Raw genomic sequence first — 25,399 nt, forward strand, 5'->3', positions numbered from 1 at the left:
CTGGCCCTTATGCAAGCAGTTATTCGACTTGGCATTGACAGAGTTGTTGCATTTTCTCCTAAGGGATATCCTGCTAAATTCTACTCAGCTGGCGCGTTGGATCGTCAAAATCCCGAGCTGGTTGAAGGGCGCTGCCCATAATACTCCAAACTTCCTCAACTCGGGAGAGATCCAGCGACCTTGCTAGCCAAGGTAGGGTTTGGCAAGCACGAAGACAGGTAGTAGAAACTCTCAGCGTATGCAGGACGGCATTGTCTTGCTGAAACGCAAGTCCAGGGTGGCTTGGCATGAAGGGCAACTAAACGGGGTATAGAATATCGTCGACGTAGAGCTGTGCTGTAAGAGTATCGCGGATGACAAGCGAAGGGGTCCTGCTATGAAAGGAAATTGTACCCCAAGCCACCACTCCTGCTTGTCGGGCCGTATAGAGGGCAAGAATCAGACTGGTATCCCACAGCTGCCCAGGGTGTTTCGAGACACGTCTTCGCCGTTCATCAGGCCTCAGTTGGAGGAGGGACTCATCACTGAAGACAGATCTACTCCAGTCAGTGAGATTATAGGCCGGAAACGTATCTGGAGACGCCCCGGACAGCGTTGGGATACTGACCTGTCTGTCACGCGCCGCACGGCCCGACAACAAGAACTGATGGTCTGGAGTTACTTTTCGTTTCGCAGCAGGACCCATTTGGTTGTCATCCACGGTACCCTTACAGCACAGCGGTACGCTGACGATGTTCTGCATCCTGAGTTATTGCTCTTCATGGCAAGCAATCGTGGGTTCACATTTGAGCGAAATAATGCCCTCGCGCACACGCCGAGAGATTCCACTGCTTGTGTTTGTGCTTGCCAAATCCTACCTTGGCCAGCAAGGCCGCTTCATCTCTACCCAGCTGAGAGCGTTCGCAGTATTATGAGCTCGGAATTTTGACGATCTAACGCTCCTGTTGGACATAATTCTCCCTCAGGAGAACATCATGCAACACTATCATTCCCAAGGCAAGTAACTGCTTGGATAACGGTCAGAGGTGGACGAACACGTTACTGACTTGCACGATATGTGGAGCCCTTTATCTCGAGTAAACATCCAATTTTTCTGAAATTGTAATCATTTGTTTGTCTGTACATGTACATCACATCTACCGATCTCCGTCCCACTCGATTGAAAATAATGGACAGGCAGGTGGAGCAAATCACTTGCCGAGTTTACTGTAACACTTTCATAGTTACAAATGCGCTGTTTTCTCGTTGCACTTTGGCGCCGTCTACAGTGTCACTGTAACGTAATTAGAACAGAGATTCGACAATGTGAATAACTGCAATAGAAAACGTAAACAAATATTGTTGGCTGTCACTTTTTTTCCAGTTACCGAAAACACGTAAATAAAGTGGAATCTGAGCTATGATACTGCGGCGAAAAATCACAATTCCATGAATCTTTAAGCCAACTTCAATTCCTGGTATCAAATTGTTAATATGTCTGTAAAACGCGTATACAAAGTTTCACGATACTTCTAAGGGCGATTGATCTATAGCAGCGAAGTAATAACACTCACAATAAGCCAAGCGCTATATGAAGTAAAATTCGTCGTCCCAAAATCACGTGACTTGAGATACAGCAGATGTTAAGCACAGAATTCTCGTTCCGCACATCTGAATGTTCACTCTAAAAATATTTATACTTTGTGTGTTCACGAGTCAGTTCATCTCTTATTGTGCCGCCATCTCTGGCCACCATATAGATCACATTTCTAGACATTATTTACAAAAGATTTACGGCAAATATCATCAAGTCTTATACATCACTGTAACCCTCTTTACAAGAACTCTTGAATTCCGTTCATAAAGTATACCGTATTATAGAAAAACATACTTACTTTATTACCTATAGTTCAGAATAGATCCCTTGGAGTTGCAGTTCACTTGGCGTGGCTATTCCGCGGATCTGCCACGACCAATCATGTTACGAAACTTTGGTTTACATTGTTATAAAAACGACTACGTGTTGCCCCAGTTTCAGGCAACCATGACTTTCGGTCAGTGCTGCAGCACTATTTTGCATTTCGCAGTTGAAAATTGGCAAAAACGCTGACAGCTGTCTCTCCGCGAAGGGAGTCTAGATACACGTAAACGTTGTCTCTACGCTACTTGTCGAAAATTCAGTTTAGTATCATCTACTGGCTATAATTAATTTCTATTAATCAATACAAACCCTGAAGCATCCTCTTTCCATAGTTACTGTAGGATTCTACGTTTTTTTGTGAGTGGGCTGGTTTTCCTAGCAATAGGTTAGGTTCTTGGATGTGTGACTACGCCACTCTTTGCCACTCTTTGCCACTCTTTGTTCTGGTTCCAGTCTGTGTTCTGAAGTCGACGGTTCCGATGTTGAGAGGAAGACTACCTCTATCTGGTCTATGCTGTTTTGCAGACTCTTTAATGAACAAATAACTGGGTGAGATTACTTCCATTCATTCCTGCTATGAAAGATATTGCGAGAGGCGAAGGTAGACTGACATTGCTTAGTTCTGATTACGCCGCGCTCAGGCATGGGGCCGTATTCTTACGCGCAGTAAAATGGATGCTTACAAGTTGAACATACGTAACTGAATGGAATCTGATTATAGCACCGAGAATTATTTTTTGTATTAGTCGTGGCGAAAATTCAAGATTGCTACTCTCCCCTGAAGAAGAAAGTAGTTTTTTGCTTGTTAGTAATTATGAGATCGAAAGTGATCTTTCGTTTGTTTATCGAGAGTAAGGCATTACAATTACAAAAAAAATTAAATTGGAATTGTCACATAGGAAACGTTGTGGTGAAAGTGCAACAAAGACTGCCTTTTATTGGTATGACATTTATAAGACACAACATATCCGTCCTCTTCTGGAGTAGGACTGCGCGTTAAGTGGTTCTTACCAGATACAATGGACGGAGAACATAGAAAAAGTTCACAGAAGAGCAGCTCGTTTTGTATTACAGCGAAATATGGGAGAGAGTGCCACGGATATGACACGCGGTTTGGTGTGGCAAAGACACTTCTCGTTGCGGCGAAATCTTTTCACGAAATTTCAATCGCAAACTTTCTTCTCCCAGTGCGAAAATATTTTGTTGATGCCCACCAGCATAGGGAGAAATTATCATCATAATAAAGTAAGGGAAATAACAGAGCGGACGGAAATATTTAAGTGTTCGTTTTATCTCGCGTGCTGCTCGAGAGTAGAACTGTAGAGTAGTAGTCTGAAAATGTTTCGATGAATCCTCTGCAAAGCACTTAAATGTCAACTGAAGAGTAGTAGTCGTATAGATGTAGACGTAGATCAAGGTTTAAATATTTGTGCTGGTTTGTAAAATTACTTATGTGATGAGAATACTCATGTACACTGTTACTAATCTACATCGTTCGGATTTATTTCAAGATACTTTGCCATTCTTTATATTCAGTCTTTTGAATCTGTGTCACGTCGCATGGCAGCCATCCTGTTTTTTTCACATGAGCTAACTACACGACTTACATGCGCTCTGATGGACAGACAATTACCTGTTGATGTGCCACTGAGAAATATCTACATCTACCTGTATAATAATAACAAAAACACTGTAGCATCGTCGTGTGTATTTGAACACGCTAATATCTAAAACTACTTGACGAATCTTCATGGGGTTTTGACAGGTAACTTGAGCATAGCTTGGGGCAAGTATAGGCTTTATGTAATCAAAATCGTATCACGGAGAAAAATATATCGTGATTTAAATTTTTATTCGAACCGCCACGTCTGTATGTATTAAACATGCCGGAAAAGTTAAAGAACCAGACTGGTAAGACTCACGTTCACTTTCTGAACAGTCACCTAGTTTTTGCCCTGAAATTCGGAGTGATGTCAATCAGAAAAAAGGTGAGCACGTTTATGATCACATCAAAACGATGAAACGACGGTATCTGCTCCGCTGGAATACCAGTACGTTGGAAGACTACTTTTAGTCATTTTACTGAGACGTACAACGGCCATTTTTCGGAGATAAATCTGTATTATTTTACTTTAAAGAAAAGTATATATAGGCCAAGGAATATGCAATTATTTTTTCATGTTTATACTGACCTTAAAACTTCCTTTGTATTGAAAAACTAAATCATTCTTCATTCCAATTACTTGTTTTTTGCTAATTTTCTGGTTTATAACGGAGTGACATCATGAGAAAAAGTACACGATACAAAAAACCAAGGTCAGATATGGACTCAAGGTGAAGAAACACATAGTATTAAACTATCACCGAAGAAAAAGTAATCAAAAATGTTTTTCTTTGTTCTGTCTTACCAGCTCATTGTCTCCTATTATAGTAACTGCTTTTTATCCTGAACTGTCTGTATGCATGCATGTTCCTTCAGTTTGGGATGTGCGCGATGAAATCACACTTTCCATTACACTTCACTTATTCTACTTTTTCGCGTGCCATATACCGATTGCCGGCAGCGGTGGTCGAGCGGTTTTAGGCGTTTCAGTCTGGGACCACGCTGCTGCTACGGTCGCAGTTTCGAATCCTGCCTCGGGCATGGATGTGTGTGATGTCCTTAGGTTAGTTAGGTTTAAGTAGTTCTAAGTCAAGGGGACTGATGACCTCAGATGTTGTCCCATACATATACCGGTAACAGGGTGAACCATATAGTCCGTAAATAAATTCGCACGACCTTGTTGTGGGAGATGTTAACACACATTTCTGAGGATGTAATATCTACCCACGTGAGAATGGGCGCTGACCTAGTCTACCTGATGACAGAGAAGGTTTTAAAGAGGATATGTCTGTTTGGTTTGGACCACGTTTCAGGAAGGCATTCTGTACAAATGTTTTTGCGTTTGGAGGCCTCTTAGCTGACCGAGCGCACCACATCCTGAAGACCATTATTCGAAATAATACAAATATGTTTGCTAAATCTGATGTCTAATTCTGCTCTGCTCCGTTAACTGTCTCACATTTGATGATAGGCGGCTGTTATTGATGAACGCGTTTGTTGTAATGTCAAAGGTACGACCAGGAATCCGACAAGGATTTATGTTTATAGATCTTCCGGCACATCCCATCGTTTCGGAGGACAGAGGTTAAACTTTCTAGGGTAGGAAAGTAATACATTTACTGAAATGTCGATCGAGTGGTATTGAAATAGAACATGAGGACATCTGCCTCTATAATGATACTGACATTCTTTATTGCCTGCGTTAGACATTTCCAACAGGGCCTATTTTTACCTGTTTCTGGGAAGTTCTAGAAGTATTAGGGGGTGAATGGCAGCCTTGTTGCTGACGAACATGTTGGTGAAGCCGAAGGAATGATCTGTAATACCATACATCGAATAGCATTGTGAGCGTGATAACTGTGTACATACTTATGTCTATTGTCAGAGGCGCTACGACCACAGCTTCAGTAAGTATGACTTTAGCGTCTTTGAACTGCTGTTGTTGAGTACAGCAACATCTTTCTCTTTGTGCTTCCTAATTAAGACCGGCAGTTCTTATCCTTAGCGAGAAGGCTTTCTTCAGTTTATAACAGTAGCTAGGTAGCTACGTTTGATATATGTTCTCCAAGTTTGGCATACCACTCGTCACTGCAGCAGTGGCTAATTTGAGGTATTTATGACGTTGACGAACACTAGGAATATACCGCGTTGCTTACATTGTGCTGGAAGCACATTTGGCTGCACTTCGGGTCTAGTGCCATACAAATAATGTGCACGGAAATTATCTACGAGTCTAAAGTCTGAAGTTTGCTAATAGTTAATTTCCTTTCACTGATTGTTTTCTTGATGAATCTCTTCACGTTCATACCTTCAACAACCGATTTAGTGTCAGATAGCATTTCCTGCGCGTGAACTTCAAAAGCTACTCCTGGAATAACACCTCGCTTACGTACCATGCAAGTAGGAATGAATTTTTCCCAAAGAGGGTTATTAATAATTTTGCCTTTAGTTCCAGAATGAGCCAAATGTATTATTTTCCATCTGAATTGACCGTATTTTGCTAACAGGATATATTAAATCGAATTGGATAAAGGAAATTCGTGGGACAATTTGACTTAAAGAATAGTCCAGTTGATAGGACACATGTTATAACATTAAGAAGTTGTCTATTTGGCATCAGAAGGATAGGGGAACGGGGAGTAAAATCTGAAGAGGGAAACCAAGGCTTGACTACACTGAGGGTTCAAATGGATGTAAGTTGCAGTAGTTATACAGAGATGCAGATGCTTGCACAGGATATACAAACGTGGAGATTTACATTAAACCAATTTGTTGACTGAAGACCGAAACAACAACATAAATATAAAAAGGGCCATAATAATTTGTTTTAATAAGGAACGATCAAAAAGTTTTAATTCGAAGGTAGTACAGTCCAGAATCAAGCAAATCAGGCAAAATCGCCGTGAACATCGAGGCAATCATCTTGCCGACGCACAAAGTTGAAGATACTCGTTTGGTAAAAGACCGGTCTTTAACTCTCTGGTGCACGTCCTCGTCCAACAGCAATCTTTCACCCTTCAAGATTTTTTTATGGACTAAAGGAGTGATAATCGCATGGGGACTATAGGTTGGGTGCTCAAGTGTCCCCCACTTGAGTAGGCATAGCTTCTGCGTTACGACATTTTCGATATGGGGACTTGCGTCATCGTGAAGTAGCAGCATTCCATAACGGTGGTTTTCGACAGACTTGCTGCTCAGTATGCGTACTTCATTTTCCGATGAATGTCTACAGGCGTTTGCCCTTCGGCAGCCAAGAACAGAATAACAGCACGCTGGTCGTGTTTGGACACATTTGGTAATAAAGCTGTAACACTACAGTTTAATACTGTAAATAATTTGTATTGATTTATTATGAGTAACGTAAAGTATATATTCTTTAATATGTAATGTCCTTGATTTACTTTAAAGAAATGTAAAGGTGTTGTGACATGTTTACTCTTTGCAAGTCAAGTTATTTGTATTATTTGGAGGAGAGTAGCATTTAATTATGCTTATTTGTGTTGACTTCTTTATATGCCTCCCTTGTATCACTAACAGCACATAAAAAGTTTGTATGAATACGCAATGGTCACTGAACATATAGGAAAATCGGTTTAAACGATAACTGGTTCTGAAAATTTGCAATCAATAAACGCAGTGGAAATTTCATCCACTGCTACATGTAAGCTGATTACTAACGGCCAGTTCGTCTAACACGTTACAAACGGACCCAGTGAACGAAAGCAGCTCAGTCACTCCAACTAAGCGAGTACAGCATTAGCAAAAGCATCGGCTTCAAATACCTCTCTCTCCAGGCACCAGCTAATCATTTTCACTTGTGGGTTACGCAGTACGTGTCCAAAATGTCCGAAATCTCAGCCCCAAGTGCACATTCCACACTGACGAGACACACGTTCCAAAACGCCATGCGTGTACTCTGCCAGACGGGGCACGAGGCTGACTCCGCTGATGACGCCCGTCGCCTCCCGCACTGCCGGCCGAGGTGGCCGTGCGGTTAAAGGCGCTGCAGTCTGGAACCGCAAGACCGCTACGGTCGCAGGTTCGAATCCTGCCTCGGGCATGGATGTTTGTGATGTCCTTAGGTTAGTTAGGTTTAACTAGTTCTAAGTTCTAGGGGACTAATGACCTCAGCAGTTGAGTCCCATAGTGCTCAGAGCCATTTGAACCATTTGAACCTCCCGCACTCCACAGTCAGCACCACTCAACCCAGCTCACAGCGAACTCCACAGCACGGATCGGAGTCGCGACATATCACCACATCTAGATCTGCGACAGTCACTGCTGACAGGTGGAACGACACTAGCGCAACAGCCGTATCATTAATTCTTCGTTTTAATTACTTTTCCACTTGACTGACAAAATAATTATTATATTTTTGCGTCCCAAGCATTAATAATTGAACATGGGGCTTCGCAGCTCCCTATGGTTTCGTATTTTGACCCAACGATTGCAGGGTGTACGGCATAATCCAGACTGGACCGTGGATCAATGGAAAGGTGTCACGTGATTTCATGAATCAGTTTTCTTGCTACGCCAGGTCGATCCACAATTTTAGTGCCTCATTTCCTAGCTTAAATCCTTCAGTATTACTTGATTTTACTATTGTGCATTACCTTTTTTATACTTTTGTTGATGTTCATAACCTCTTTTCAAGGCACTGTCCCTTTCGTTCTCCTGATCTTATAAAGTTTTTGACAGAATTATTATGTCATGGGCAAACCTTAAAGTTTTTATTATTTCTCCATGAATTCATCGTTGATTTCCTGTGCGTCTTAATGTAGAGACTGAATGACAAAGATGATATGCTATAATCAATTCATTCTTTTTCCAAATACTTCCTAACTTTCCTGTCGTTCTATTCGCACAACCGAAGTCTGTTTTCCGCACAAGTTGTAGATAACCATCAGCTCTCAGTATTACCTCATAATTATAAAGAATATAGTCCGTATTTAAATTTATTAATAAGAAACAACATAAGCACACACACACTAACACAGAGTAGACCACGCACAGGCAATTTAGATACCATCTGTTAAAACATATATATTAGGAGTGGAAGTAGCTATTAAATAAAACGAATTATATCAAGTTTTACAATTGCTTTTATGTATTTTCTTTCAGGAGCACTGATTCAGAGTAGTGGGTGAATACTTTTATATTTAATATAATATTTCCTTTACGTCCTATAATCATAAGTCACAAATAGCAAATGTTAATTTCATTTGTAGTGCTCTATTAATATTGTCATACTACATTTCGTTTCTCTCCTGACTGATACGTTTCTACAGATACACTATATAAGATTTTTACATCCACTTTGATAAACTTAACACAATAAAAAAATCCGCTCTAGTTGCCAGTAATTTCATATTTATTGCACGACCGATTTGGAAGCCTAAAGTTTCGTCTTGAGGTGTCAACAAAGAATTGTGGAAACACAGGTGTGTGGCGATTATTATGTTTCCACAATTCTCTGGTGGCATCTGAAGACGAAACCTTACGCCTCGAAACCGGTGGTGCAATTGACATGTTGCTGAGTGGATGTTCGCCTGATCAAATATTTTGTTGATAAAAACACCTTTGCTTGCATCAAGTCAGAGCCACAGATCCCATCATATCTGTACTGTTTCTTTCGGTTGTTAACGAAACGTGACCAGGTGGTTTACATGGAGAGGACAGAGGAGAGTGAGACGGCGCCCCGTGTGTTGCAGGACAAGCACTACCTGTGCGTGATGGCGTCGGACACGCCGGACCAGAACCTGACGCAGTACTTCTCGCTGTGCAACGACTTCATCCACGCGGCCAGGCTGCGCGGCGGCAACGTCCTCATCCACTGGTGCGTCCTGCAGCCGGCCCGCTCTTCCAAAAATACTACCAACTAAGACGCTTTCCCCTCGCCGCAGTGTCGCAAACACTGTATGCGTGCAGCTTCTCCACACATTTCTCACACACACACACACACTCACCAGTAATTGCATATGGACAAACTTACCTAGTGGCGCGTGGCAACCCCAGACGTCCTGATGCCTGTGGTGGTGCGTACCGCGACATAAACTGGGCGAGAACTCGATAGCATCCGTGATCCGTGATCGCTCAACTGCTGCCCACGATACATGAAGTGTGGTAAGAAAATTGGTAAAATTTCGAGACAGCGAAACTGTTGAGAAGTCCTTCTGCTCCATGGTCACCAAACAACTGGCCGTGACACATGAAGACTGATAGGGATGTACGCAAATTCCAAGAGAGCGGAAGTGTTGCAGAGTCTTAGTGTGACACACAAAGACTGGAAGCAAATTAGGCAAATTCCGAGATAATGAATGCATTGAGAATACATGCGACACATGACTGGTTGAGAAATATGCAAACTACAAGACAGAAAAAGAGGTTGGGGTGCCACCCTGCTCCATGGCCACTACACAACTGACTGTTACACACAAAGACTAATAGGAAGTAAGACGATTCCGAGACAGTGATAGCATTTGGGAGCCATCCCGATCCATTCTGAAGCTGCCCGCAACTCGTGAGGATTGGCAGGGAAATAGGCAAATTCTGAGACAATAAATCCGTTCAGGAACTTCCCTGGTCCCAGACTGCTCAGCTGGTACATGTGGTGGATGAAGGTGGGTAGGAAAATATGCAAATTCCGAGATAGAGGAAGAGTTTGGAAGCCATTCTGTTCTATGATTGCTGAACAACAGACCGTGACTCACAATGACTGTTTGGGAAATAGGCTGATTCCGAGACAATCAATGATAGTACTGGGATCCATCCTGATGCTACCCGCAAACCTCAAAGACTGGTAGGAAAATAGGCAAATTCTGAGACAGTGAAGGCGATGGGCAACTTCCCTGATCCATGACCGCTCAACTGCTGCATGTAACACATGAAGACTAGTAGTAGTAAAATATGTAAATTGCGAGACAGGGAAAGCTCTGGGGAGCCATCCTGCCCCATGATCACTAAACAACTGATCGTGACACACAAAGACTAATAGGGAAGTAGGCTGATTGCGAGACAGTGATAGCACTGGGGAGCCTCCTGATACTGCCGACAACTCTTCAAGATTGGTAGGAAAATAGGCAAATTCCAAGCCAATGAATGCGTTGAGAAACGTCCTTGATCTACGACCACTCAATTGCTACATGCGACACATGTAGACTGGTAGTAAAATATTCAAATTCCGCAACAGAGAAAGCACTAGGAAACCATCCTGCTCAGTGACGACAAAAGAACTTAATGTGACACTCTCGTTAGAATACAGGCTGATTCTGAGACAGCGATAGCGTTAGGAAGTCATCATCATTCATGACCGCTGAACTGCTATCCACGGCACGCGAAGACTGGTAAGAAAATAAGTGAATTCCGAGACAGCGAAAGCACTGGAGGGTCATCCTGATCCATAACCACTTAGCTACTGACCATGTCACGTCGAAATTGGAGGGTAGGTAGGCAATATGCTAGACAGTGAAAGTGATGGGGAACCAACTTGATCCATGACCACTTAACTACCGCTCATGACTCTTGGACATTAGAAGGAAGAGGGGCAATACGCGCTAGGGGAGCCGCCCTGCTCCACAGCCACTCGAGTTACGTTCGCAGAGAACGAAAGCTGATATGAGCTTAGGTAAACACCAAAGCATCGAAAGTGTTGGGAATCCATCCTCATCCATGACTACACAACTGCGCCTCACCATATACGGAAACTGGTAGATAGGCAGCCAGATTAATGTGGTTACGATGGCAAGATCGTTGGAGATCGAATTGAAGTATTGTGGGAGGATGCAGAATATAGTTGGCTGTGCCTTTTTCAATGAAACCCTCCCGTGATGCGCCTTAAGTGATTTGGGCGAACCACGAAAAATCTGTAACCTTGCTGTACAGACGAAACTTTGAACTATTTCGAAGTGTGCTGAAGTCGCGTGATGGCGTCCCAGATGAGTTCAGAAGGACTCGAAACAGGAGCTTTAGAGAGCGACGCTGGCCCCCACTGGAGCTATGCTGTGGTTCATTATCTTTTTCAGTGTACAAGTCGCCTTTAGCATGCTATATACAACGCACAAGCTCGGGTTCAGAGTGTAGGTTATGTGTCGGTTGCCAACGAGAGATGATAGCACACGTATAATAAGTCTGTTTCATCCTGTGTGGCATTAGCCGTGTCGTTGTCTCCATGCCCTATTCTATGCAGTGATGGGAGTATACGTGTGGAGCGCTGGTATCTGCACACTATAGCGGGGTTCTGCATTTTATTACTTTCCATTGGTAGGTGGTTTTTCACAAATTCCGGACTCACGATACAATGTTGACACACATAAAAAGACCACTGCCTCCACGTCCTCAGTAATGGAGAGTCATATGGGTCGGGTATTCAAGATCCGATCACGATGGAATGTGCTGATGTGTCACTTCTTGCCCATCCTGCACTCCTATGTCACGCTGGCAGCCATTGCAAGATCTGAGGACATCACAGTCACGTAACACTAGCACTGGCAACAGGATTGATCTCCCTCTAACACATCAGTTGTCCTCAATTCACTTTCGCAAGAGCGTATAATGTGACAGTAGTGCTTCCTTCCTTTCAGACACCATTTTAAACTCACGTGACCAACTGTCAAGCCTATTGGCACCAGAAGAAAATCGGAAGTTTCCCAAACCCTGACGGGTCAAACTTTACTATGTTCATTCTTCCAGAAACTTTTATGAAGCCACACGCAATGCTGTGTACGGTATGGCAGCCGAGGTCGCGTGCCTTGATTGCTGTTTCGTTGAGGGCCCAGGTTTTTGACAAGCGAGAAAAAGGAGAAAGGAAAAATCAAAGGGGAAGAAGCAGGGGGAAGTAGGAAGGAGAAGGAGAAAAAGAAGATGGGAATGGATTGATACTAAAGTGGGAATTAGGCGGAGATGTATAAAAGGAAAATTTTAGCAGTTTCATACTTGACTGTTTTGAGCTCCTCTCAACTGAAGGTTTCAACGGTTTCTTCCCTTCATGGTTGTAAATCGCAACATTTAGGCATTCATTGATGTGGATGCGTACTGACATTGGCAACGTGGCTCATGGATTAAACGATACAATTGTATATTGAAATGATAGAGGATAGTGCGAGTGCAGGGACTTATCCCTTGCGCGCTTCCCGTGAGACCCACATTCCCAACTGTTCACAACCTACATTCGTAGTGTTACTAATAGATATTTGCCCATTCACTCATTACTCGCGCCAGACTAAGCTGACAAGTCCCGTAAGAGTTCGCGCAAAGTGTGCGCGTTCGCACAGAAGGTCAATGGCCGGGTAGCCTTTAACTATATGAAGATGGTATCTGTTCCCGAAAGAACAGATACCATTGATGAAGCTGCACGATCATCAATGGTATCTGTTCTTTTGGGGACAGATACCATCTTTATACAATTATATATCGTTTTCCTATAATTAACAGAAGCGATCCTCTCTGCAAAATGTTTCACTTGGAAGAGACTCCGTGCATATACAACAACAGCGACGCAAGCCATTTTTCATAGACTGTGTTACATGTTTTTCTTTTATTTGGAGCAATTATGCTTCCAATCCATAAAATCCTGTTCTGTTTCTCTCCTAGCGTGGTATCCCGAGGACTCATTAGCAGTTGAGCTAAAAGACAGTCATGCCTTTTTGCATCCTGCTGCAGCCAAATGATAATTGCATACTTCACTAAAGTATGCCATTATCCTTTGGCTGTCTGTTAGTTTGTTCGTCTCTGTCAGACGTTTACACCTTACCTTTACGAAATATCAGTTTGTCTTTCACAACAATGTCAGAAATACTAAACCATCTGCCATGTTTCACACATGGTTGCGTTGATCATTTCGATTTGAGCAAGTGCTCACTGATGAACTGAAATGTGGAAAAGCAGAGTCTTCTGCAAGTAACCAGTACTACGTGGAGTTTTTGAGCTGTTATTATGTATACAGTTTTCTCTACAAAAATCCATCTATTTGCTGTGACTTGCATTCGGGAGTTGTCCTTATGACCACTAAAAAACGAACAATACTTTTTTGGTTTTCACATGCGGACGATAAGACATGCTCGCCAGCTTTGCTCAGTAGTTTATGTAAGGTCTGCAAGAGCTATACCTGATCGATCACGTTAGGGATCTATTTATTTTTCTCTGCCGGAATTTATACCGGGTGATTCCTCTAAACGAGTTTTGCAGCAGGGTGTCGCATTTCTTGCCTATGGTGTGAGTCATAAACGTAACAACATTAACGTAGTATTTTCCAAGCGAGGTGACTTGGTGGTTCTGACACGGGACTAGCATTTCGCAGGATCAGGTCTGAGATCCCTGTCTGGAAATGCAGAAACTCTGAATGTCTGGAAGAAGGGACGCTTTCGATCCCCATACATGCTCAACGCAAGCTCTCTCTCCGTTCGTAATGGCTGCGATATCGACAGAAAGTTAGTCCCAAGTCCACATACCTTTTTTCAGATATTTTGAATATTACTTGCATCTGCGCATTCACATAAGTCTTAATAACGTTTTACAAGCTGGAGTGACTTAATCCACTTATCAATTGGCGGATTCATCATTCTATGTCATGTAAGTATTCATCTTACTTTTGAGTATCGCTGACAGCTGCCTACCTGCCAATGTTATCGATGGTCTCTTTGCGATTACTTTAAATGTGTAATGTGGTATTAGCTTTCCCCACAATTGCTGTAAGGCTCATTACTGGACTGAGAGGAAATTCCTTATGGTCTGACTACGAAGTGAAATATTTATCAAAGAAAGTTAGACAGGTTCCTGTGTTACAAATTGGATGTAAAGATCCAAACCGGCCTTGTCTCTCATCGTATTAAAAACATGCAGCTGTAGGGGTGTCTTATCCTGTGCCTAATGTATAGGTATGCTTATGTTTCTGACACATCTACAAATTTCTTCTTAAGCTTATGCCACTAACGTTCCCTGATACGAAAACACTGTTTATTCTTAAACATTTAGAACAGTAATAAGACGCAGACAGTACACGCTGATTCAAGCTACTCCCCAGTGATACTGCAAGTGAATCGATGCCTCATCCAGACACCTCTTGTAACAAAAACCCCGTTACTGCTCTTTTCTGTCAATCTAGGCAATAAAAATTTCGTGGGTGTATTGAAACGAAATAATGAGCTTAGTCAGACGGTTATCAATGTTTTCAAAGTAATTGCTGTATCTGTCGACATTGTTTTAAAGTTCAATGGCTTACACTTTTTAAATATTTTTGAAACATCTTGATTTGGCGCATTAGCTACTATTGGTTATGTATTATTTTTTAAATATATGATAACTGCTTTACATGCGACATACAGCTATTGTGTCACATGATTATTCATTTGTTTCTTTTTTTAGTTGTAACCAAACAATTTGCACATGATGTAAAAGTTAGTAAATACACTCCTGGAAATGGAAAAAAGAACACATTGACACCGGTGTGTCAGACCCACCATACTTGCTCCGGACACTGCGAGAGGGCTGTACAAGCAATGATCACACGCACGGCACAGCGGACACACCAGGAACTGCGGTGTTGGCCGTCGAATGGCGCTAGCTGCGCAGCATTTGTGCACCGCCGCCGTCAGTGTCAGCCAGTTTGCCGTGGCATACGGAGCTCCATCGCAGTCTTTAACACTGGTAGCATGCCGCGACAGCGTGGACGTGAACCGTATGTGCAGTTGACGGACTTTGAGCGAGGGCGTATAGTGGGCATGCGGGAGGCCGGGTGGACGTACCGCCGAATTGCTCAACACGTGGGGCGTGAGGTCTCCACAGTACATCGATGTAGTCGCCAGTGGTCGGCGGAAGGTGCACGTGCCCGTCGACCTGGGACCGGACCGCAGCGACGCACGGATGCACGCCAAGACCGTAGGATCCTACGCAGTGCCGTAGGGGACCGCACCGCCACTTCCCAGCAAATTAGGGACACTGTTGCTCCTGGGGTATCGGCGAGGACCATTTGCAACCGTCTCCATGAAGCTGGGCTACGGTCCCGCACACCGTTAGGCCGTCTTCCGCTCACGCCCCAACATCGTGCAGCCCGCCTCCAGTGGTGTCGCGACAGGCGTGAATGGAGGGACGAATGGAGACGTGTCGTCTTCAGCGATGAGAGTCGCTTCTGCCTTGGTGCCAATGATGGTCGTATGCGTGTTTGGCGCCGTGCAGGTGAGCGCCACAATCAGGACTGCATACGACCGAGGCACACAGGGCCAACACCCGGCATCATGGTGTGGGGAGCGATCTCCTACACTGGCCGTACACCACTGGTGATCGTCGAGGGGACACTGAATAGTGCACGGTACATCCAAACCGTCATCGAACCCATCGTTCTACCATTCCTAGACCGGCAAGGGAACTTGCTGTTCCAACAGGACAATGCACGTCCGCATGTATCCCGTGCCACCCAACGTGCTCTAGAAGGTGTAAGTCAACTACCCTGGCCAGTAAGATCTCCGGATCTGTCCCCCATTGAGCATGTTTGGGACTGGATGAAGCGTCGTCTCACGCGGTCTGCACGTCCAGCACGAACGCTGGTCCAACTGAGGCGCCAGGTGGAAATGGCATGGCAAGCCGTTCCACAGGACTACATCCAGCATCTCTACGATCGTCTCCATGGGAGAATAGCAGCCTGCATTGCTGCGAAAGGTGGATATACACTGTACTAGTGCCGACATTGTGCATGCTCTGTTGCCTGTGTCTATGTGCCTGTGGTTCTGTCAGTGTGATCATGTGGTGTATCTGACCCCAGGAATGTGTCAATAAAGTTTCCCCTTCCTGGGACAATGAATTCACGGTGTTCTTATTTCAATTTCCAGGAGTGTATACTGGATGTAACAGGTATTAGTGCCGATATCTTTATATGCGGTACTTGTGTGCTGTTTGTGTTTTCTCTGCGTCTAACAGTTTTCCCACAAACACATCACAAACTTTACGACCTGACGTAACTGCACCACTAAATGGACTCCGCTTGTCAATACAGACTAACCGTTTAGCATCCATGTGTCCACACTTCAACACCTAACTTTCTACTGAGGGGAAAATACGCATAATAGCGCGCTCTTGCCACATGTACTTAGAGGTGCTAATTAACCTAATAAACACACTACTCCAACAGCTGTAATTATTAGTCTGCAAATAACGTAGATACTGATAATGTCGTTCAGTAGTTAGCCCCCAACAGAAATATCTGTACTTACACGCGTTACATGCTGGATATTCATAGGTGAGATTTAATGTGTCCCTTGGCATTATATGAGACCACAACTTAACAACATCGAAGCCACTGGTAATGGCTTGCATGCGTGCAGGGTGTTCGGCGCAGTGGGCACTGAAACGTGTGGCTTGTCATTTTACATAGTCACAGTTCACGTCTGGTGTACTGAATATCGATTCTTTCGACATCCTTCGGATACTGCTAATAATCGTAGTCTCTTCAGCACCTTGTCTACAGGCTGGCAATGGCGCTATTCCGGTTACGTAACAAAGTTGTGTGTTGGTGTGGACTCCATGCCTGTAGTCGGCCTGCAGATGTATCGGATACCCGTATACTGTATTTATATATCTGGCATGCGATTACGAGTGCCTCACTATAGTGTCTTTGGTGAGGCCTCGAGTATGTTATGACACAGCCAGTTATCGAATTAGACTGCTTCACGTGGCGATTTTCATCTTCTTATTCTTACATTGGTTCTTGAATGTAAGAGCTCTGTCAAGTGATGTACATTCTTCTTAGGAGTATGGTAGTGTTGTAATTTATTTGCTGTCTGTTCTCATTTTAGATCTTAGGGTGACTGTTTGTGTATATTCTAGTTGTATTTTATGGAAAGTGGCTCTCATTACACACATCTCCGTATCAGAAGTCCCACAAGCTGCATTAAGGGCTCGCAATACTCCAAGCGGTATCTATTTCTCAAATTTTAAGGAAGTAAATAGCATATGTTTTTCAGTTACTCAGTGGTACAAAATAATTCTTTTCTTTTTCTGAATCAAAATAAGTAGCTTGAAACATTGCCAGGTCGGTCTTTTCGATGCGTGCCACCTCTGATTGGAGTGTGTTTACAATCATTTATACAGCATGTATTTCTCGCTCTCTGTTAAAGTTGTCTCCGCTTTATGGTGCGACTGACTTTCTACTTATAGCAAGAACTTTCCGTAGTTGAGCGCTATCCGTCGCACTAAAAACCTTCCTCATCATTATCTATCTGGCTCTGAGAGCCAAATCGTCGGAGATCCATACACTGGGGAATATTGGACGAGCTAAGTACAGGCTTAATGAACAATTTATTTAACAGATGGAGCGTACTCCTGAAACTGTATTTACATGGAACATACACAATAATAACGATCCTTTGGTTACATAAGAGCAGACGAAAATAACGTACCGATCATTGATAGTCAGCAATGATTTGGGGACTAAGGAAACGCAACATGGACGTGCGATCACTCATACACAGAAACTCGAACTCATCGAATAATCGCAAGCAAGATTCACCGCTTCTTATCAGTGAGTCATTAAAGACAGCTCGTGGCTCATAGCGAAATAATAATGCGAGTTAATTGAGCACACGACGCATAAACTGAATCGTGTCCAATTGAGGACCAAGTTCAGTTGCGTCAGAATCTACGTAAAACAATACTGAGGCCATCACTTGAAAGAATTTCGCAATGCTCCTGTCGATAGTTTATTCGTTATATAGAATCCCAACTCAAAATCGAACTAACTTCCATCGAGAAATCACTGTTCATGTGCGTACAAAAACAACACGTCATATTTGACCAAGGAGCAGCGACTAATACTGCGACTCCTCTGCGCCGCAGTAACTTCTCTCCAAAGTCTAAAATGCCTCGCCTTTGCGTACAGAGAAAGAACAATCTTGATGGGAGGGGGGGGGGGGCACTGACCACTGACCAATCACCAAGATGCCATTGCTAGTAAGAACAGGGGTCTCCTCCGGTCAGAAAATAGGAGAGAGAACCCCTGGTTTTTTGTATCTTAAATTTTCTCCTCCGTTCAACGGCTGAAATTTTGAAGAGAGGGTCGGTACGCTTGGATTCGGAAAGAGAAACCGCGTGGCCGTACGTATAAGGACGCGCAGCCGCGAGTGACGACAGACTATTGCGACAGACTGTCGCCACCAGAGCTGGCTTCCAAGATTACGTTCAACTGTTTTCCCAGGCTCCTACTGCAATAACCGAGCGAGGTGGCGCAGTGGTTAGCACACTGGACTCGCATTCGGGAGGACGACGGTTCAATCCCGTCCCCGGCCATCCTGATTTAGGTTTTCCGTGATTTCCCTAAATCGTTTCAGGCAAATGCCGGGATGGTTCCTTTGAAAGGGCACGGCCGATTTCCTTCCCAATCCTTCCCTAACCCGAGCTAGCGCTCCGTCTCTAATGACCTCGTTGTCGACGGGACGTTAAACACTAAACACCACCACCTACTGCAAAGTTAAACCGAGAACTTCCACCTGAATTAGTGTAGTTGCACACGTTTGTAATTACAGCCATAGTCATTTAAAACGTTCAATCATCCATGTTTATGACAGGTGGTTGTAGATACATGTTATGCCAGCTCTCAGTTGTAATTAAGATGAGAATAAACACACAGTCTGATTTTTCTTCCTGTCATGGAAAATATAAGAAATGCAGTCAGAGAAAAGATAAACCTGCCGAGCTTGATAAGGCAGAACAACAAAATTATACGAGAGGCGCATTGATTGACGCCTTTCATTGTTATTCCTTTCTCAAACAAAACACTTTTACTGAAATTACTGGTACTGTTCCTGTTAGTTGAACTGTTTGTAGCTTCCGATAACTAATATCTGTTTTCCCTGTGGTACAGATGTCTTTCTGACTGTAGAATAGTACCTAATATCTAAAATATGTTGAACAATATTAGTCTTACCGTAATTTGTTAAAATACAGACGTGTTTTGTAGAATGTTATGTCTCTTTTCAAAAACACAATATAGACTGGGTTTGTAAAGTATAAGCAACAGCCACTGTAGTGATTATTAGTAAGAAAAAAACGGAGGAAACATCAGAAGCGATGGTGTTAAAGCGTAAAGTCTAGAGTACTGTGGTATTCTGCAGTAGACTGGAAGGAATTACTTTTCAAATACTGATGCTTCGACACATTTTCATCTTAATTTTCGACGAAGACCTGTAGATGATAGTAAAGTTTATACTCCTTTATTATAATGAAGAAGGTCTTAATAACATTCATGACGTAATATGAACTTGTATTCGATTACTAATGTTATTACCGACACAGTGTGGGCATATCCGTTGTTGTGAATGGGTTCTAATACCGACGCTAAGGAGACGACCTCTGTGCCTCAGAAAGATTATTTGTGATCAAAGCCAGTAGCAAACTAAAGTGATTCATCTTATCAGCTGTCGATATTAACGGGACGTTCTTTGAAACACTTAACGAAGAGCACTTGAACAACTGATGCAGAAGTTGTTAACGTTTGCAGTAACACATCAGTTTTAAGTCAGATTTCCACTGATTAGTATTTTCTCTAAAAGCAGTAGTCAGAATAAAGCCGCAGTGTTACAGAAGAGTTACTTACTAAAGAGACCTCGAACTGATAATATTTACAGTATCTCTCAGTGCCTATAGTGCCAAAGCCTGAATTCAAACGGAGCGAGGTGGCGCAGTGGTTAGACACTGGTGTCGCATTCGGGAGGACGACGATTCAATCCCTCGTCCGGCCATCCTGATTTAGGTTTTCTGTGATTTCCCTAAATCACTCCAGGCAAATGCCGGGATGGTTCCTCTGAAAGGGCACGGCCGACTTCCTTCCGCATCCTTTCCTAATCCGCTGAGACCGATGACCTCGCTGTCTGGTCTCCTTCCTCAAACAACCCAACCCTGAATTCAAAATAATTATCAAAAAATGTTCAGATGTGTGCGAAATCTTATGGGACTTAACTGCTAAGGTCATCAGTCCCTAAGCTTACACACTACTTAACCTAAATTATCCTAGGGACAAACACACACATACCCATGCCGGAGGGAGGACTCGAACCTCCGCAGGGACCAGCCGCACAGTCCATGACTGCAGCGCCTAAGACCGCTCGCCTAATCCCGCGCGGCAAATTATCAATGTTCGATAATGTTAGGTATGATTTGTCTTACAACCTTGTCAGTTATGACTACGCCAGTTTTCTTACGCTGTAGTCGTGAATGTTACAAGAATAATATACGGAATAATGGAAAAGAAAATTGAGAATGCGCTAGGTGACGATCAGTTTGGCTTTAGGAAAAGTAAAGGGACGAGAGAGGCAATTCTGACGTTACGGCTAATAATGGAAGCAAGGATAAAGAAAAATCAAGACACTTTCACAGGATTTGTCGACCTGGAAAAAGGTTCGACAATATAAAATGGTGCAAGCTGTTCGAGATTCTGAAAAAAGTAGGGGTAAGCTATAGGGAGAGACGGGTCATATACAATATGTACAACAACCAAGAGGGAATAATAAGAGTGGACGATCAAGAACGAAGTGCTCTTATTAAGAAGGGTGTAAGACAAGGCTGTAGCCTTTCGCCCTTACTCTTCAATCTGTACATCGAGGAAGCAATGATGGAAATAAAAGAAAGGTTCAGGAGTGGAATTAAAATACAAGGTGAAAGGATATCAATGATACGATTCGCTGATGACATTGCTATCCTGAGTGAAAGTGATGAAGAATTAAATGATCTGCTGAACGGAATGAACAGTCTAATGAGTACACAGTACGGTTTGAGAGTAAATCGGAGAAAGACGAAGGTAATGAGAAGTAGTAGAAATGAGAACAGCGAGAAACTTAACATCAGGATTGATGGTCACGAAGTCAATGAAGTTAAGGAATTCTGCTACCTAGGCAGTAAAATAACCAATGACGGACGGAACAAGGAGGACATCAAAAGCAGACTCGCTATGGCAAAAAAGGCATTGCTGGCCAAGAGAAGTCTACTAATATCAAATACCGGCCTTAATTTGAGGAAGAAATTTCTGAGGATGTGCGTCTGGAGTACAGAATTGTATGGTAGTGAAACATGGACTGTGGGAAAACCGGAACAGAAGAGAATCGAAGCATTTGAGATGTGGTGCTATAGACGAATGTTGAAAATTAGGTGGACTGATAAGGTAAGGAATGAGGAGGTTCTACGCAGAATCGGAGAGGAAAGCAATATGTGGAAAACACTGATAAGGAGAAGGGACAGGATGATAGGACATCTGCTAAGACATGAGGGAATGACTTCCATGGTACTAGAGGGAGCTGTAGAGGACAAAAACTGTAGAGGAAGACAGAGATTGGAATACGTCAAGTAAATAATTGAGGACGTGGGTTACAAGTGCTACTCTGAGATGAAGAGGTTAGCACAGGAAAGGAATTCGTGGCGGGCCGCATCAAACCAGTCAGTAGACTGATGACAAAAAAAAAAAAAGTGAATGTTAGATGAGAACGTATTCCTCCCCCTCCGTATCCTTCTCCACCTACCGAGCAAGGTGTCACTGAGTCTAAGGGTGCGACAACACTGGTCATAATTTACGGTAATGTTCGGTTGCAATAGCCGCTCGGGATTAGCCGAGCGGTCTTAGGCGCTGCAGTCATGGACTGTGCGGCTGGTCCCGGCGGAGGTTCGAGTCCTCCCTCGGGCATGGGTGTGTGTGTGTGTGTTTGTCCTTAGTATAACTTAGGTTAAGTAGTGTGTAAGCTTATGGACTGATGGCCTTAGCAGTTAAGTACCATAAAATTTCACACACATTTGAACATTTTTTTTTTTCGGTTGCAATAATATTGCACCAACGTTGCAGCAATGTCGTTCTAATAGACGGCAATGCTTGCATATGGCACGGCAATACTGCTGGTGGAGCAGGCTGTTGCAGATCTGTGGCCGAGATGCTGCAGCTGTTGTGCACATGGGGAGGCGAATCTTTTTTTAGGGACAGGCCACACATCCCTCTGTCTCGCATTTGTTTCCTCTTCCTCGAGCCGACTGCGCTGCCTGCCGAGTAACGTGAGCTGAGAACTGAAACCAATATGATTTTTTTCAGTACTTAAGTTTTTGGCATGCAAAATCTTGTCACCCTAAATGGGCACATTTTACTGTCATGATTAACTGAATGTTAAATCGCCCGGTCGACTGAAAGGACAAAGCGGAAGAGCTGAACGTAATTATACATGTAGCCAGGGTGAACGGATATAGGGACCGTGTTGTAGCAAACTTACGTAATAAACTAAAGTAGAAACACGTGACAAGAAGGAAAACGTAGGTCACGTCGACAAGAGGTTTCTTGCCATGTGCACTTTCCGACAAAGTTGGTAAGCTTTCAGAAGAACTAAAGTTAAGATAGAGTTTCAGGCAAAAAGCACGACTGGCTCTAGGCAACGTCAAAAAGTTGGCAACAACAGCAATAAATACTTGAAATACTGAATCTAGAAGATCAACTGCCAGTACTGTGGAAGGTTCTGTATTGATCAGACGGGAAGTGATTTTAAGATTCCATGTGTAGTCAAATTAAAAGTGCTTTCGGTTCGCATTGCCGGCCGCTGGTGGCCGAGCGTTTCTAGGCGCTACTGTCTGGAACCGCGCGACCGCTACGGTTGCAGTTTCGAATCCTGCCTCGGGCATGGATGTGTGTGTTGTCCTTAGGTTAGTTAGGTTTAAGTAGTTCTAAGTTCTAGGGAACTGATGACCATAGATGTTAAGTCCCATAGTGCTCAGAGCCATTTGAACCATTTGAACGGAGTGAGTTTAACTTTAAAGCCTGTTTCGATGTGTTGAGGAATTTACTATCGCCGAACAGCGTCGCGCGCCGGAGCAGCTGGACACGGTGCCCCGTACACTGGGCGCCGGCGTCATAGTGAGCGTGTCTGCCGCCACGAACAGCGCCACAGGAAAGCTAAACACTGCAAGACGCAGCGCCGGATGGTCTATTCTCTGAATGCGTTAGCACCATGGAGATTTTCAATGAAATAATTACCATTTCATTTAGCCACATTTCACCCAATGTCATGTTTCATTTGTCATGCAAAAGGATTTTCTGTTTGTACATGTACACCACTTTGACACGTTTTATTCTGATTTTAAGTATGGATTTTGTTGCAACATTTTATGTTTTACTGTTAGACACACACGTTCCTTATTCATGTGATACCATTTTAATTAACGTCTTTGAATATTCCGTTGTAAGCTATTTAATCTGTGATGATGGACACTTAAGGGCCCTACACAAGCACACACAGAGCGTCCAACAAATTGGACGTGTGTAGGCGGTTTGACCGACCGACCGATGAACTTTCGTTGTCGGGATGTAGGGCGGGTAGGACCACACGACAGCCGAGGCCGCCCCCTCCCGCCCTCCCATCACTTCACCGAATAAATTGTGTCGTGTGTAGCGCTGTCGTGCCAACCGACCGACAAAGATTCGTCTTCTGTCACAGCACACGGGATTAAATGATGTTCTACAGAGTACAAAAGGGGACAAAACGTTGACAGAGTTCCTGAAAAAATTTGGAGACTGGAGATGTTTGTGCGACACGTCATGCAAAGACTATAGCAATAGCGGTGCAAAAAATGAAGGACTTGTTTCGTTTACAGCGAATTCATAATGGTTGATGTGGCACATAGAGAGAGAGTAAAAGTCTGTCGACGTTCTGTATTTCGGTTTTTGGTTCTTATTTCCGATACTTATCGGAAATGAAATTTAAGAACAGACATACAGACGGATTAGATCTTACATTTTATTTCCGATACGTATAGGACGTAAACCCCAAGAAGACAGTCAATGGACGGTCATTGGTAAATATACTTACTTCACTCTTACAGCTGTTAAAAGTCCATCCTATATCTAAACCTTCTGCTACTAAGAGCAAAGTATTGGATATTTCTGAAAGGTTATCTGACAAAACGTATTCCCGTCAGTGGCTTTTATAGAAATGCGATTAAAAAGTCAAACAGACTCTGGCAACGCTGTAACGGGGTGCAGGGTGGCCAAGAACAGCCAGCATGAACTCTGAGCTGAACTGGAACTGTCCCATTAGTTCAGTGAGTCGCCGGCCGCGGTGGTCTCGCGGTTCTAGGCGCGCAGTCCGGAACCGTGAGACTGCTACGGTCGCAGGTTCGAATCCTGCCTCGGGCATGGATGTGTGTGATGTCGTTAGGTTAGTTAGGTTTAAGTGGTTCTAAGTTCTAGGGGACTGATGACCACAGCAGTTGAGTCCCATAGTGCTCAGAGCCATTTGAACCATTTTGAAGTTCAGTGAGTCGCGGCAGTGCCGTAAAGAACAGATAAGCAGACTCGCCGATGTTCGAGACGCATTCGCGCCAAACATTTTTCGGTTATAGCATCAAATTGTACCCAATATACAATTTCACAATGCAGTATCTTGTGCATTTCTTTCTGTTGCTGTTACCTCCATTTAAAAGTTAAGACATAACGTGAAATTCTTAGAGACGTAAACCACCACTTTGTTTCGTCCATGACACATATAAAGCCAATAGAAAATAACAGTGGATTCAGTAACATTGTCTGTAATCAGCGAGGAACGAAAGCACAATACGTAAGCTACACTATACTGAACTTCATTCTATGCATAATAATTCAGTTTTGAACACTTAACGTCCAGCACGAGCAACGTTAACTTTCGAGAAGATAATCAAACCGACCACCATGCATTTGTGAACACTTCACCACTCGCTGGATCGTACTTTGTTGGACCCTAATCAACACCTCCGCATTTACCATTGCCGAAGCGGTGTGCACAGGAGCTATTCGGTCGTGTGCATCCATGGGTGGAGTACTATACAACTGTTGATTTAAGTTCCCCCCTCCCTAAATAAAAATCTTGTGGATTAAGGTCGTGGGACGTGGAAGTTAGAATATTGGACCTCTACGACCA

The 25,399-nt window shown here is 43.4% G+C and overlaps 1 protein-coding gene across 1 annotated transcript in view; it reads left to right on the forward strand.

Annotated features, from left to right (window-relative positions):
- Positions 1–25,399, forward strand: part of LOC126252408 (dual specificity protein phosphatase 22) — a 571,353-nt gene that overhangs the window by 432,106 nt on the left and 113,848 nt on the right. Inside the window, exon 3 of the mRNA XM_049953298.1 lies at positions 9,215–9,339. Within this exon, the coding sequence (XP_049809255.1) occupies positions 9,215–9,339 (125 nt within the window). The remainder of the gene's footprint in view (positions 1–9,214; positions 9,340–25,399) is intronic.

Source organism: Schistocerca nitens, chromosome 4, assembly GCF_023898315.1.
Source record: "Schistocerca nitens isolate TAMUIC-IGC-003100 chromosome 4, iqSchNite1.1, whole genome shotgun sequence".
Lineage (NCBI taxonomy): Eukaryota > Metazoa > Arthropoda > Insecta > Orthoptera > Acrididae > Schistocerca > Schistocerca nitens.